Below are 15840 nucleotides of genomic sequence, written 5' to 3'. Positions count from 1 at the left end.
TAAAACATAAAAAAATCAAACAATTAAATTTACTTCTTTATTCACAGAATGTCAAAGATAATATCCTTTTAATGTTTGTCTTCCAGGGACTTTTGAAGCAGAGAAAGAAAGAGTTATATATGGTGTTACACATCCAATTAATACCTTTGACCCACTCAGGGTGCAGGTAATAAGATTGGTCATACTCAATCTGAATTTGTATTATTTCATAAATATATAGTTAAGAGAAAAATCAGTTATTGAAAGATGGAAGTATATTACACTGCTACAAAAATGCTTAACTGTAAAAGAATTTGGGAGTGACTTTGGTACTCAAGGAAAAAGTTGAATAAAATTGGGTAAATACATTTAAAAACAACTCATTATAAGAATTTTTGAATATGTCTATTTCCTATTATAAAAATTATTTCTCTTTAGGAACCATGCTCTTTCTCAGAATAGACTTGAAATATATTCATGTATTCAGAAGCAGTAGTAACGTGTAGAATTAAAGCTGATCTTGCAGTAAGAACAATTTTACTTCCAGGATGCATGTCTCTAGTTAGAAATTCAGCGTGAGGCCTTTGCCCTGCTCTCCTTAGACCTAAGTGTCAAGAACTATTACAGAATGGTTAGGTCTGACATTACCTCACCTGATAACACTTGTTGGACTGGTCCAGTTTTCTGTTAGACATATGGTATTGGTTGTTCACTAGCTTCAATGGTTGGCACTAGAGAAATGAAGAATGTCTGTGAGGCCCTGATATGTCAGCATCAGACCACCACAGAGACTCCTGGGGTTAGGGACTCACAAATAAGAAAAAGATAAGAATGCTCAAAGAACTGAATAGGTTAGTCAACAACAGTTCTATACAAGGTACTGGTTACAGCATTCAGTAACTGACAAAACTGGACCAGTTTTGTTCATGTTGGGTCTGTTTTTCAAATCTACTTCAAATTTTCACAGAAAGTTGAAATAACAAAAAGTCAACTTTGCTGAATTTCTACTATGTGCAGCATGCAGCAAGTAGCACAGCACAAAAATTTAATGTCAGCATCACTAAAATCTTATGAGACAGAAGCTCTTATTATTCCCATTTTTCTGGTGGAAGAAACTGAGTTCTTCAGGATTTAATTAGTTCAACCAAGTTCACACAGCTTGTCAAGTGCAAACTTAACCAAGGTGGTTGTAGACCAATGCCAAGACTCAATTTAACATTTACCCTATACTGCCTCTTTACATAAAAGATTGTCTCAAGTTGCCTTCACTTTTAAGTGAAAGGCATTTATCACTCATACACCAAAAAAGAAAAGCTAATTATCTCTCTTCTAAACTACATTGAACTTCTTTCTCTCTCTCTTGGTTAGACTTTACTAAGAACATGATATAACTCTCAGGAGAACAACAAATATTTTAAGAAACTTTTTAATGATAAAATTTATATAATTTAAAGCAAGTTAAAAATAATACATTGAAAGCTACTGTTCCTTCACTTCACAAAGGATTTGTTTCCTTACTGTGGAGATTAAAAATAAAACAAAAAAAAAGTAGACAGTTGATCTCTGTACTCTATGAAAGAGCTTTCCAAATCTAGCGTGCATGTGAATCACAGCAGAATCTTACTAAAATGTAGACCCCATCCAGCAGGTCTAAGTTCTACAATTCTGTTTCTACCAAGTTCCTAATTGGTGCCAATGCTGATGTTTGATGAATGAATCTGTAAGTAGCAAGCCTTGGAAATGGACACTCTTGCTGAGGAAAAGTATTCATATTTGAGACAGAATAAGAGAGTTGCTATTGTATACAGTGAGAGCTACACTAAGAGGTGGATGGTTAGGTCTTGATGAGGCACAATAGTGAGACAGTCACAGGCATCTATAAGCCACTGGTGAATCTGTGAGAGGAACATGTACCAGATCTCTGCCCTATATAAACTCTTTCTTTAGTTAGAAATCACCAAGGTTTAGTATCCCACATGCTCTCATATATTGTCAGAAAAGTCAAGTCTACAAGTTAGAATAATTAAGAGTTCTTATATGTAAAAAAATGTAGTTATTTTTAGTTTTATTCAGTTAGTTACAGCTAAATTTTTCACTTATCACCAAGGGGAATCAAAAACAACTTGGAATGGACTTATGTTAGATAGAGGGTTATGATGATGATGATGATGATGATGATGATGTAGTATAAATCATTTATTTTGGTTTTCTTTGGCATCCCAAAGTTTCAAGGCATTGGGTTGTGCCAAATAAATGAGAAAATACTCTATTTTAAAACATTACCATGTATTTTTCATGGCTTCCATCCAGAATGATACAAGCAAAATTGTGTTCAGTTTTCAAAAATCACAAAAAAGATAAATATTTTAATGTATGTTTTAACTCCTAAACACTTTACTTTTTCTGTATTATCATGAATTCAAAGTCCCAGGTTAAGTTTCCATCTAATGTTTGCTTTGTCCTCAAAATTTAATCTATTAAATCCCATCTAGTTCCTTAATTTCTTCATATTCCTTATTGTAATATTTCAATATTTCAAGCAATTTTGAAATACAGTTTTATAAACACACACTTTAAATTCTTTCAGAGAAAGTGAAAGTATCAGTAAGACCACAAATTCTGAGAGCCAAATCTTGTTTTTCCATTTATGCATTTCTATAGTTACTGTAGAACTTATCTCTAGAGTCTGTAGCTGATGTCCACACCATAGGACTATTTTTATTCCAGTGGCATATTATAAACATTTTATTTCTATAGCACATATGGGATATATAGCAAAATTCCTAAGAGCTAACACTTATTGAGCACCCTTGTGTAGGTACATATTTAACTTCTATACATGTCAAATGTGTGTTATTTAAAGAATGTGGATTCCTGCTATGAGACTCAAAAAGAACTTTTTTTTTTCTCAGTAAAAACTTCCTTTCTAGTTACAGAATATGATCTATTTAATACTCAGAAGTCTATCATATGAAATGGCTTTGAAATTTCAGAGATTTCATTTTAAATATTTGAACATTTATGCAATCTTTTCACGTTTTCAAGTTTAACCCGAATATCCACTTAGCTAGACTTCAGAAAAGGTGTCATTTGACAAAGATATTGAGTGCACAGGCTGCTAGTTAATTCCTCTTGAGGTATAACCTCATAGCTTGCTTTTTTTACTTTGCTCATTTTCTAACCATTTGCTCTATTTTTTATTTCAAAATTGTAATTGGATTAAACTTCAGAAATATGACAAGAACACAAGTAACACAGAATGCATAGGACAAATTACAATAAGGAATGTAATTGCATATTAAACTGTGTTAATCAAATCACGCATGAAATCTGAAGAAAAATATATAAATTATATTGAACAATAGCATAGTACATATTGTATTCAATTCTTTTTATTATGTTTTCCTTATTTTAAATAGGTATATTTTATTTTTTCTAGTTCCACCATTTATTTTACATTTGGACTACATTTTGGGCTACACCTGGATTCTTCCATAAGTTTTCTGTGATATTTAAAGGACCAGGTTGGGGTCCAGGTAAACCAAGACTTGGACTGAGTGAAGAGATTCCAGAGGTAAATAGAGTTCATAGACTTGGAGATGGTGGAGATTAGTGTCATCTTGTTCGATTTAGAGCAAGTCTGCATATATGCTATGTTCATGCAAACCCTTAAAAATATGTTCCCTTAGTCAGATGCAGCACTGTGGAGCATAACTTAAAGAGTGGACACCAGCAAAGGGATGATAGAGGGATTTCTTCAACCAGTTGGACACAAGCTCTTTCCAAAGAGCACAGTTTGGTGAGCAGAGCAACAGAAGCTAGTTATCAGATCCACTCAAGCCTGAAGCCAATGACCTATGTGCAGAGCAAAACTTCACAAATTCATGAAGCTCACATGTAGAGTCCTGGATCATTACAGATGGAGGAAGCTTTAGGAATTATTTGGTCTATCCTTGACTTTGCTCATGAAAAATCAAGGACCCCAAACAGGTCTAAAGGCACATTAAGACAATGTCATTGTTGGGTCAGACCATGAATATATTCCTTTGATAGTAAAATAGAAGCATTAAATACAGCAATCACATTTAAAACCAAGAATGAAGTTGTAGAGATTTAAACATCCTGGAAACCAAAAGAAAATTTCAATTTTTATCTAAAATCCCCCTCTAGAAAAGAAAAAGAATTTCTTTTCAACCATTTAGGATATATATTATAATTTTTCATTGAATAAATATTATTAATAGAAATACAGGAAAAATAGGGAAAGCAAACTATTGTTGATCTCAGAGATGATACTGAGTATGAAAGTTAACCTATGATATTTCAAGGAAATAAAATCAGGTTTCATTTGAATAGCATTATTTTACAAAAATCCCCAATATTCTATATAGTTTTGTTTATAGTCACAATTAGCTGTATAGCAGGAATCTTGAGATAAGTGAAAATAATTTGCATATTTTAGCTCTAATCTAAAATCTAGTAAGAAAAGATCCATTTATAATTTTTCTTTCTAGTATATAATACAAAGTTAATATTTTAAAGTTATGTAGGTGCTGAAATCTGCATTATAATAATTGAAGTGTGGCATTTTTGGGAAAATCAATAGTAGAGAAAGTTCTTCCAATAAAATTATGTTTCTCTTTGAGGCATGATTCCCTACACTACTGAGAATCAATTTCCTTTTTTCCTTTTATGTTTTTCTTTGATTTAATATATTCATGGGCATATATTTCCATTTGCAGAATATCAAACCTATTCTTTTGGGAAATTTTAGTCATTAGTATAGATTGTAGAATCAATTTTTACTTTACTCTTTAAGGCAGACTAAATTTCAAACCATGAGACTTGTTAGTCTAGCAACTTACAGACATTTTGCTATCCGGAGAGATGAATATTCGAGTCTTTTTGGAAAAATTTAAAAAGAGGCAAATACTTCCACTTCTTTCTGCATATCTATTTTTTTAAATTTATTGGTTATTTTTACTTATATATGACAGCAGAGTCAATTTTGATATAATTACATAAGCATGGAATTATATCTTATTTTAGTTAGAACTTCCTGCACATCTCTTAAGTTAGTGTGAATTTCAGTAAGAGGAATAAGTCCTGGAACAAAATAAAATATATATTTTTTTCTTTTCTATCTAGGTTACAGGAAAAGAAGTTCCCTTCTCATCATCTGCCTCTCAGTTATTAAAGATATACACAGTTGTACAGTTTGCTGTGATGCTAGCATTTTATGAAGAGACCTTTGCAAATACTGCTGTGAGTGATATCCATTTAAAATTGGGTGTGAATAAGTTTTGTGTCATTCTGTTAGAAAATGAAAACAAATTACCCATTATGACTGAGCTCTATTCTTCTCATAACTGTCTGCTATAATTTTGGAAAGATCTCACATTTAAACAGGTAAATTAATCCTTCTAGAGTAGTAAATATGAATGACTTAATTGTATCCAAACTGTTGTATAACGTATTAGTCAGATCTTATACCATCAATCTGAAATATAAGAAAATTTTTTCCACATGTAAATTTCACAATTGCATTAAATATACTTCCAAAGTTATACTTTCAGCTAGATTATACAATGAATGGCCTCTAATCTAAATTTCAATAGAGTTCAATTCTGTGAACCCTCTTGAGCCCCACCTTCACTGTTCACAGTACTATTGGCATTCTGGTCTTCTGAACTCCCACCAGAATTGGCCGTTAAGCTCCACTTAAAACAATATAAAGCATTTCTATTATTCTAAGTCTTCTGAACCACAAGGTCAGTTTGTCATGCAATGACACCACTTCTCGGTACCAATTTCTATTTTAGTCAGCTATTTTGCTGCTATGACTAAAAGATCTGACCAGACCAATTTTAGGGGAGAAAAAGTTTATGTGGGGCTCATGATTTCAGAGGTCTTAGTTCATAAACAGCTGGATTAATTCCTCGGGGCTTAATGTGAGGCTGACCACCATGGCAGAAGAGTGTAGTGGAAAGAAGCTCACGATGATGATCAGAAAGCAAAGAGAAAGACTCCAGTCATCAGATACAAACTATATGCAATAATATTTTTCCTCTGAATCTTCTTGGATTGTCTCAAACACAAGCTTTTGGGAGATACCCCAAATCCAAACCATAACAGTTGCTACATAGGTACTTTTGGGTTTTTGTTTGTTTGGGGGCCTGTGTGTCTGTTTATGTGTGTGGTTTTTAAATTTTTATTTATATTTTTGCATTCAACATTAGTAACCAAATATTTCTCCATTTAGTGACCTCAGTTTTGGACAGCAGATATTTTTGCATGTATTTTCTTTCTATATGTAATTAAGGAAATATAAAGAAAAAGTTACAGGGAACCATCTAATATATTTTTCCTGATTGTAGCAGAAAACAATGATTTGGATTCTAATTTCCATTTTCTCAAGTGCCATTACAAGCTAGAATGCAATGTGACAAGAAATATCTTGAAAATATCATCGCTGAATATATACATGCTTGTTATTTCCTCTTTCTTATATGTGTTTAACTGATGATAAAACCAATTACACATTGTGCCGTGTTGGTTTGTCTTTAGCTCCCCAAAAGACAAAATTTGCATACAAGAATTCCTTTCAGGGGCGAAGCTGTCATAATGGCAGCACGAACCACCTCATTTTTAGGAGTTCACATGCAGATATCAAACTACTAAAATGATTAAAGTTTATATAGCTGTTCCTGGGTATCTACAGGGTAGTGATTCCAGAATGATCCCCTCACTCTGTGGACACCAATATCTGTGGATGCTCAATTCACTTATATAAAATGCCTTGGTACACCCACACCAGAGCTCAGGCCCTGGCCCAGGAGTGCCCCTGCCATCCTGTGTGGGAGCCCAGGCTCAGGGTAGACCCAGGTCCACTGCCCCTCACTCCTGGGAGCCCAGGCCTAACCCACTTCCATCTTGGAACACTGCAACCATTGCCATAGTGTTCTCCACTTAGTAACCTCCACTTGGGATGACAGATAGGGCCTAGAAGCAACTGCATCTCAGTACAGGCATCCCAAAGTCAGTTTAAGGCCCATCCTTTCATTTCAATCTTGGATAGTGGTTGCATTCGTATTGAGACACTTCCACTGATACCTCCAATTACCTTCGCTATTGCTGCCACCACCTATACTTGTAGTAGCATCCATCCTGGGACACCAGCAGTTTCTGGAAGCCCAACTCCTAAGGTGAGGTACAGATAATTTGCATGGATACTAGAAGATTATAGAGAAGACACTATAATAATTCAGATCTGCACTGCAAGAAAGGAAGACACATAGACAACATGAAAAAACAAGGGAGGAAAATGCTCCAAACAAACCAGGATACTACAATAACAGAACCCATTGACAGTACAGTTGATGAAATGTCAGAGAAGGAGTTCAGAATGTACATAATTAAAATGATCTGTGAATTAAAAAATGACTTAAATGAGCAGACAAAGGCAAAAATTGATCACTCCAAAAAAGAGACAAGAGAGCAAATACAGGCAACAATTGATCACACCAACAAACAGATAAGGGAGCAAATAGGTAGCAAAAGATTACTTCAAGAAAGAGGTATTCTGAAAAAAAAAGAAATCCTTCAAATGAAGGAAACAATAAAGAAAATTAAAAAAACTCAATGGAAAGCATCACTAGATCACTTCGAAGATAGAATGCCAGGTAATGAAGACAAAGTATACAATCTGGAAAATAAAGTTGATCACACAGTGAAGATGATAAGAAACCATGAACAGAACATCCAAGAATTATGGGATAGCATCAAAAGATCAAATCTAAGAGTTACTGGGATAGAGGAAAGCATAGGGATTCAAACCAATGGAATGCACAACCTCTTCAATGAAATAATAACAGAAAATTTCCAAAACATGAAGAATAAATTGGAAAATCAAATATAAAAAGGACACCAAATGTACAAAGTCACAACATATCTACACCAAGGCACATTATAATGAAAATGCCTAGCATACACAATAAGGATAGTATCTTAAAGGTCACAAGAGAGAGGAATCAGATCATATACAGGGGGAGACCAATTCATATCTCAGCATATTTTTCAATCCAGACCCTCAAACCAGGAGATCCTGGAACAACATAAAGCAATCTCTGAAAGAAAATGGATGCCAACCAAGAATCTTATATCCATCAAAATTAAGCTTCAGATTTAAGGAGGAAACAAAACCTTCATGATAAACAAAAGTTAAAAGAATTTATGGTGAGAAAGCCCACACTAGAGGGCATCCTCAGGAAAATATTTCATGAGGAAGAAATGAAAAATAATAATGAAAATCAATAAAGGGAGGAACTGGCTAATCAAAGGAGAAATCAAATTAAGTTAAAAACCAAAAATAAACCAAAATGTTGAGGAATACAAATCATATTTCAATAATAACCCTTAATATGAATGGTCTAAACTCATCAATTAAAAGCCATAGACTGACAGATTGGATTAAGAAAAAATACCCAACAATATGTTGCCTTCAAGAGACTCATCTTACAGACTGAAAGTGAAAGGATGGGAAAAAGCATATCACTCACATGGACCTCGTAAACAAGCTGGGGTTTCCATCCTCAGATAAAGTTGACTTCAAACCAAAACTAGTGAAAAGGAATAAAGAAGGACATTTCATACTGCTTAAGGGATTCATACATTAACAAGACAGAACAATCATAAATATCTATCCCTGAACAATGGGGCATCTATGTATGTCAAACAATCCCTTCTCAAATACAAGAACCAAATAGGTCACAACACAATAATAATGAGTGACTTTAATATGCCTCTCTTACCACTTAATAGATCTTCCAAAATAAAACTGAGAAACTATAGAACTCAATAATACGATCAATAATTTGGACTTAATGGACATATATAGAATATCCCATCCATCAACGAGCAAATACACTTTCTTCTCAGTAGCATATGGATCCTTCTCAAAAATAGACCATGTGATGCCATAAAACAAGTCTTAGCAAATACAAAAAAACATAGAGATACTACCCTGCATTCTATCTCACCATAATGGAATGAAATTAGAAATCAATGATCAAATTAAAAAGAGAAGCTACTCCAACACCTGGAGACTAAACAATACATTATTGAATGACAAATTGATAACAGGAGATGTCAGGAAGGAGATAAAACATTCTTAGAGGTAAATGAGAACTCTGAAACAACTTACCAAAATCTCTGGAAAACTATGAAGGCAGTGCTAAGAGGAAAGTTCATTGCATGAAGTTCATTCACTAAAAAAAAGAAAAAGTCAACAAATAAATGACCTGACATTATAGCCCAAAGCCCTAGAAAAAGAAGAACAAACCACACCAAAAGTAGAAGAAAACAGGAAAGAATTTATATCAGGGCAGAAATCAATGAAATTGAAACTAAAGAAACAATTCAAAAAATTGACAAAACAAAAGTTGATTCTTTGAAAAAATAAATAAAATTGACAAACTCTTGGCAACTCTAGTGAAAATTCAAAAATTACAAAATTTGTGATGAAAAAGGAAATATACTCCAATAATAAAGAAATTTATACTCCAATAAAATAGAAAACCTCAAAGACACTGACAACTTTCTAGAGGTATACATGGTCAACCCAAACTGAGGCAAGAGAACATACATAATTTCAAGCAGGTAAATAGAACATGCTATGAAAAGCCTACCAACCAAGAAAGTCCAGGACCAGATGATTTCACAGATGAGTTCTACAAGACCTACAAGGAAGATTAATACCAATACTCCTCAAATTACTCCATTATATAGAAAAGGAAGGAACCCTTCCAAACTTATTCTATGAAGCTAGTATCACCCTGATACAAAAACCAGACAGAGACACATCAAGGAAAGAAAATTTCAGACCTATATCCCTGATGAAGATTGATGCAAAAATTCTCAAAAAAATCTGACAAATTGCACACAAAAACATATTTAAAAAATAGTGTGCCATGATCAAGTGGGATTCATTCCAGGGATGCAAGTTTGGTTTAACATATGGAAATCAATAAATATAACTCATCATGTCAATAGACTTAAAGACAAGAATCATATGATTATATCAATTGATGCAGAGAAAGTGTTTGACAAAATACAGCACCCCTTCATGTTCAAAACACTAGAAAAACTAGGGGTAGTAGAAACATACCTCAACATTGTAAAATCTATCTATGCTAACCCCAAGGCCAATATCATTCTAAATGGTAAAAATTGGAAGCATTCCCTCTAAAAACTGGAACAAGACAGGGATACCCTCTTTTACCACTTCTATTCAACATAGTCCATGAAACTCTAGCCAGAGCAATTCGACAGGTAAAAGAAAATAAAGGAATGTGAATAGGAAAAGAAGAACTCAAACTATCATTTATTTGCCAAGGACATGATTAGAGGATCAAAAAAATTACACCAGAAACTTTCTGAATTCAGGAAAGTAGCAGGATATAAAATCAATACCTATAAACCAAAGGCATCTCTATACATCAGTGATAAACCCTCTGAAAGAGAAATTAGGAAAACTACTACATTTAAAATAGCCCTGATGCCAGACGCCCTGGCACATGCCTGTAATCCCAGCAGCTTGGGAGGCTGAGGCAGGAGGATCACAAGTTCAAAGCCAGCCTCAGCAATGACGAGGTGCTAGGCAACTCAGGAAGACTCTGTCTCTAAATAAAATACAAAATATGTCTAGGGATGTGGCTCAGTGGTCGAGTATCCCTAGTTCAATCCCCAGTACCAAAAAAATTAAAAAATAAATAAAATACCTTCAGAAAAATCAAATACTTGGGAATCAACTTAACAAAAGAGATGAAAGACCTCTATAATGAAAACTACAGAACACTAAAGAAAGAAATTGAAGAAGATCTTAGAAGATGGAAAGATCTCCCATGCTCTTGGACAGGCAAAATTAATATTGTCAAAATGGTCATCCTCCCCAAAGTACTATACAGATTCAATGCAATTCCAACTAGAATCCCAATGTCATTTCTTATAGAAATAGAAAAAGCAATGATGAAATGCATTTGGAAAAATAAGAGACCCAGAATAGCCAAAGCAAGCCTTAGAGAAGAGTGAAGCAGGAGGCATCACAATATCTGACCTTAAACTATACTACAAAGCTATAGTAACAAAAATGGCATGGTGTTGGCACCAAAATAGACGTATAGACCAATGGTCAATAATTGAAGACATGGAGACAAACCCACATAAATACAGATATCTCACACTAGACGAAGGCACCAAAAACATACATTGGAGAAAAATAGCCTCTTGAACCAATGGTGCTAGGAGAACTAGAAATCCATTTTTAGCAAAATGAAGATAAACCCCTATGTCTCACCAGGAACAAAACTCAACTTCAAGAAGATCAAGGACCTAGAAATTAGACCAGAGACCATGAGCCAAATAGAGAAAAAAGTAGGCCCAGATATTAATCGTGTTGCATTAGGCCCTGATTTCCTTAAAAAGACTCCTAAAGTGCAAGAAATAAAATCAGGAATTTATATATGGGATGGTCTCAAACTAAAAAGCTTCTTCTCAGCAAAAGAAACAATCAATGATGTGAAGAGAGAGCCTACATTTGAGGAGCAAATTTTTGCCATATGCATGTCAGATAGAGCACTAATCTCCAGGACATATAAAGGACTCAAAAAACATCAAAAAACCCCCCAAAACCCTGGGCTGGGGTTGTGGCTCAGTGGTAAAGCGCTTGCCTCGCACATGTAGGGCACTGGGTTCGATCCTCAGCACCACATAAAAATAAAATAAAATAAAAATAGTATGTCCATGTATAACTGAAAAAAATTAAAAATAAACAATAAGTGGACTAAGGAACTGAACAGACACTACTCAGAAGAAGATATACAGTCAATCAACAAATATATGAAAAAATGTTTAACCTCTCCAGTAATTAGAGAAATGCAAATCAAAACTACTATAAATTTTTTCTCACCCTAGTCAGAATGGCAGTTATCAAGAATACAGACAACAATAAATGTTGGGAAGGATGTGGGAGAAAAAGCACACTCATGCATTGCTGGTAGGACTTCAAATTGATGAAACCAATCTGTAAAGCAGTATGGAGATTTCTTAGAAAACTTGGAATAGAACCACCATTTGATGAAATAATGAAAGGACTTAAAATCAGCATACTATAGTAATGCAGCCACATCAATGTTCTTAGAGGCTCAATTCACAATAGCTAACCCGTTGAAGCAATCTAGCTGCCCTTCAATAGATGAATGGATAAAGAAACTATGGTATATATGCACAATGGAATATTACTCAGCATGAAAAGAGAATAAAATCATGGCATTTGCAGGTAAATGGATGTAGTTGGAGAATATCATGCTAAGTGAAGTAAGCCAATGCCAAAAAACCAAAGGCCGAATGTTCTCTCTGATAAGTGGATGCTGATCCAAAACAAGGAGGCAAGAGGCATGAGGAAAATGGAGAAACTTTGGATTGGGCAAAGGGGAAGGAGGGTGGGGAGCAGCATGGGGGCAGGGAAGATGGTGGAATGAGATGGACAGCATCACCCTAGATTCATGTAAAACTGCATATAGGGCGTGACGCTATATGATGTACAACCAGAGAAATGAAAAGTTGTACTGGAATTGTGTACAATAAATCAAAATGCATTTTACTGTCATATAGACCTAATTAAAATAAATAAATAATAAGATAAAATAAAATGGCTTGTTATTTTATATAACATAGGTATCTCTTCCTGTATACTTTGGAAATCTCCAGATTACTTATAACACTTAATGCTTTACTATCGTGTTTAGAGAATGGCAAGAAAAATGTCTGTACATATTCAATACAAACACAATATTTTTGGAGTATTTTCCCTCTGTTTTTGATCGAATTTGTACGTATAGAACCCACAGTTATAAAGGGAATCACTGTAGTTGCTTAAGCTATGGTCTCATAATCATCTCTGCAAATACTGCATAATTTATCTGTCACTACTTACACTTACACATGATCTAAACATGTTCACCCAAAGCAGCAGTAAGATTTATGTGCATTAATAGAGTACAGATAGTTGCATGAAGCAAAAAGAAAAGCTGGGTCATGTGCATTAAACTATGAAACTCTTGATATGTGAACCAACGTTGAGTTTACAGTACTGATTTTTTTATTATACTATATAAAATCTCTGAATAAATTATATTAATTCATAGAATCCAAAATGTAAAGTTACTCGTTTTAAGCTATTCCAGTCTCCAGCTTGGTTTTGAAATACACGCCCTAATACTGGGTTCACCAAAAGATTTGAATGCTTGAACATGTGTGAACGTTTCCTGGGTAAAAACATAGGTAGGTACTGTATATATTAAGAGATGTGACTTACACCATAGTGTTCCCAAGAATTTTTCTATTGTCATAAAAAAACTATATGAGAGACTCATGTAGATATATTGACAAGAGAAATATCAAGTGTTGAAACCCTTTTCAAACTGAAATTAGACTTGGAGACAGCTTTGCTACTGACACAAATTAAATTTGAAAGGAGCATTTGCTTATTTCTCACATGTGTTTTTCTTTGCTTAAAACATGCTGTGTGACTAGGAAAAAAAGGTTGCTTATTTGAAAAATTCTATAGTGCCTTTCTAGTCTCAGGGATGTCTAAAAGCATATGAAAACTTTGAAATCCAACAGCAATATTTTTTTCTAGATTCACTGTGGCCAATAATCACATAGAGAAGTTGTGGCTGACTTGTAATTGAGGATCCTGCTGTGGTCCCACGGCCTTTTCTGTTTATGCATATACTAGAGTAGATAAATACTTACTTGTTTTATGGGTGCAAGTTCTATATAAATAACTTTTGGAGTTAAAAAAAAAAGCGATTTGATGGCCACCACAAAGGTGTAAGAGGCACATTCTTTTCTTACTATAACTAGTGCAGCAAAGATTTAAATATATAGTGTTTAGTTTAGTGATATGACCCACAGTCTTTCATGTTGATTTTGGTTTAGTAATGCTTGGGAAATCAATTTCTCAGCTGCTAGGTCTACTTCATGGGGTGATATCATGAATGCATGCTTGAAATAAAAATATTGGCTGTGCTAGAATGTTCTACAAACCAAAACAGAAAAGGCAATGCTACCTTTTCCAAGACACAAACAGTTTGAATATTTAATAAGGTCTTATAATGGAGTGTGTAATAAAGTTAGTGCAAATATGTTTTAACACAGATTACTTTGATGCTGTTTTTCAAGTTAATAAGTCATCTGAGAGTTTCCAATATAAATTTTGGAGCAGATTTTTATGGTTTTGAGTTGCCCTGGATGTAGAGCTCTGTAAAACATTATGGGCACTTCAATTTTGTAACTAATGTTTTTATATTAACATTTTTTAATAGACCCCTGAAAAAAATATCAATATACTCAGTTCTACTTTCAGAACAGGGAGTGTTCCTTGTGTAAATTAGTTGTAGCTTAGGACTCACATGAAAACTCTCAAGTCAACATCATTGTATACTGTTATTCTCCAGTGCAGGCCTTTGAGATTTAATTTAATTTCCTAAACTTTTTAGGTAGCCAGTGATGTGAAAAAAGTAAATGTGAGCCAAAAGGAGCATCAATTATAATTTAATGCCATGAAATGAACATAATAAATGTGGGATTACAAAAGGATATTAGCTAGCCAGGTGCAGTGCTGCATGCCTATAATCCCAGCTACTTGGGAAATTGAGGCAAGAGGAATGCAAGTACAATGTCAGGCTGGGAAATTTAGCAAGCTCCTGTCTCTCTCTCTCTCTCTCTCTCTCTCTCTCTCTCTCTCTCTATATATATATATATATATATATATATATATATCTCCACTATATTGAAATAAAACAATGAAGTGAAAAATTGTACATTTTAAAATATGTGCATCTAATAATGAAATACTAACTTTTGGAGTATCCATTAGCATTGTCCCCAAAATTGTTCAGTATCAGCTCCTTTTAAAGTTATTATATATTAAACATGATCATCCACAAACTGCTTATAACTTGAATTACAATCTTGTTTTGACTTATTAGATATATGTAGCAGTTAAGCATTTTAATTCAGTTTGTATTCATGTTCTTCAACCCAACTTTCATTGGAGTCATATTTTCTTTCTTTCTTTTTTCTTTTTTTAGTACCCGGATTGAACCCAGGACATTTAACCACTGAGCCACATCCCCAGCCCTTTTTTATAATTCATTTAGAGACAGGGTCTCACTAAATTGCTAAGGCTGACTTTGAACTCACAATCCTCCTACCTCAGCCTCCCAAGCTACTGGGGTTACAGGTGTACATCACAGCATGTGGCAGCAATCATATTTACTTATTAAAAGTAATCTATATAAAAGGAAGTTTGTCTCTGTGAATAAAACTGTCTTTTAACTTCTTTTTATTTTTTATTGGTGGTGGGGAGACCTAAGAATTACAAAACATATCTTCATTTGTTTCTCAGTGAAAAAAACAAGTATCCTATAGGTAATATAAAGAAAGTTTATGTACTGATTTCAGTGAGATCTTAAGGCAAATATACTCTTCAAGCCTCTATTTATTTGAAGGATTCACTGACCCCAAAATAGGCTTACTTAGAATTCAGGAAGATGATATGTCAATATGGTAATTCTCCAGCAGCAGTTGTAGGATCTTTCATTGCTGATGGTGCTCAGTCTTGGACTGATTATTACCCAATACTAAAGTATGACCCTTGCATGTTCTCTAGTCAGTGTCTGTGGATCATGAGGTTTTTCTACTTTGCTGAAGGTAATATGTATAACATAGAGCTGAGTGTGGTAAGATATAAAATTTCCAGGGTTTAGATGTTTTCTTGACTTGCATGAAATGATATAC

General features: G+C 34.1%; 1 protein-coding gene across 1 annotated transcript in view; it reads left to right on the top strand.

Annotated features, from left to right (window-relative positions):
- Agmo (alkylglycerol monooxygenase) overlaps positions 1-15840 on the top strand; it is a 333523-nt gene that overhangs the window by 166111 nt on the left and 151572 nt on the right. Inside the window, exons 8-10 of the mRNA XM_076863071.2 lie at positions 87-166; positions 3419-3553; positions 5128-5244. Coding sequence (XP_076719186.2) covers positions 87-166; positions 3419-3553; positions 5128-5244 — 332 coding nt within the window. The remainder of the gene's footprint in view (positions 1-86; positions 167-3418; positions 3554-5127; positions 5245-15840) is intronic.

The sequence above is a fragment of the Callospermophilus lateralis genome, chromosome 1 (genome assembly GCF_048772815.1).
Source record: "Callospermophilus lateralis isolate mCalLat2 chromosome 1, mCalLat2.hap1, whole genome shotgun sequence".
In the NCBI taxonomy this organism is placed as follows: Eukaryota; Metazoa; Chordata; class Mammalia; order Rodentia; family Sciuridae; genus Callospermophilus; species Callospermophilus lateralis.
Note: the sequence above shows the minus strand (reverse complement) of the source record. Positions and strands in the feature narration are given on the sequence as shown.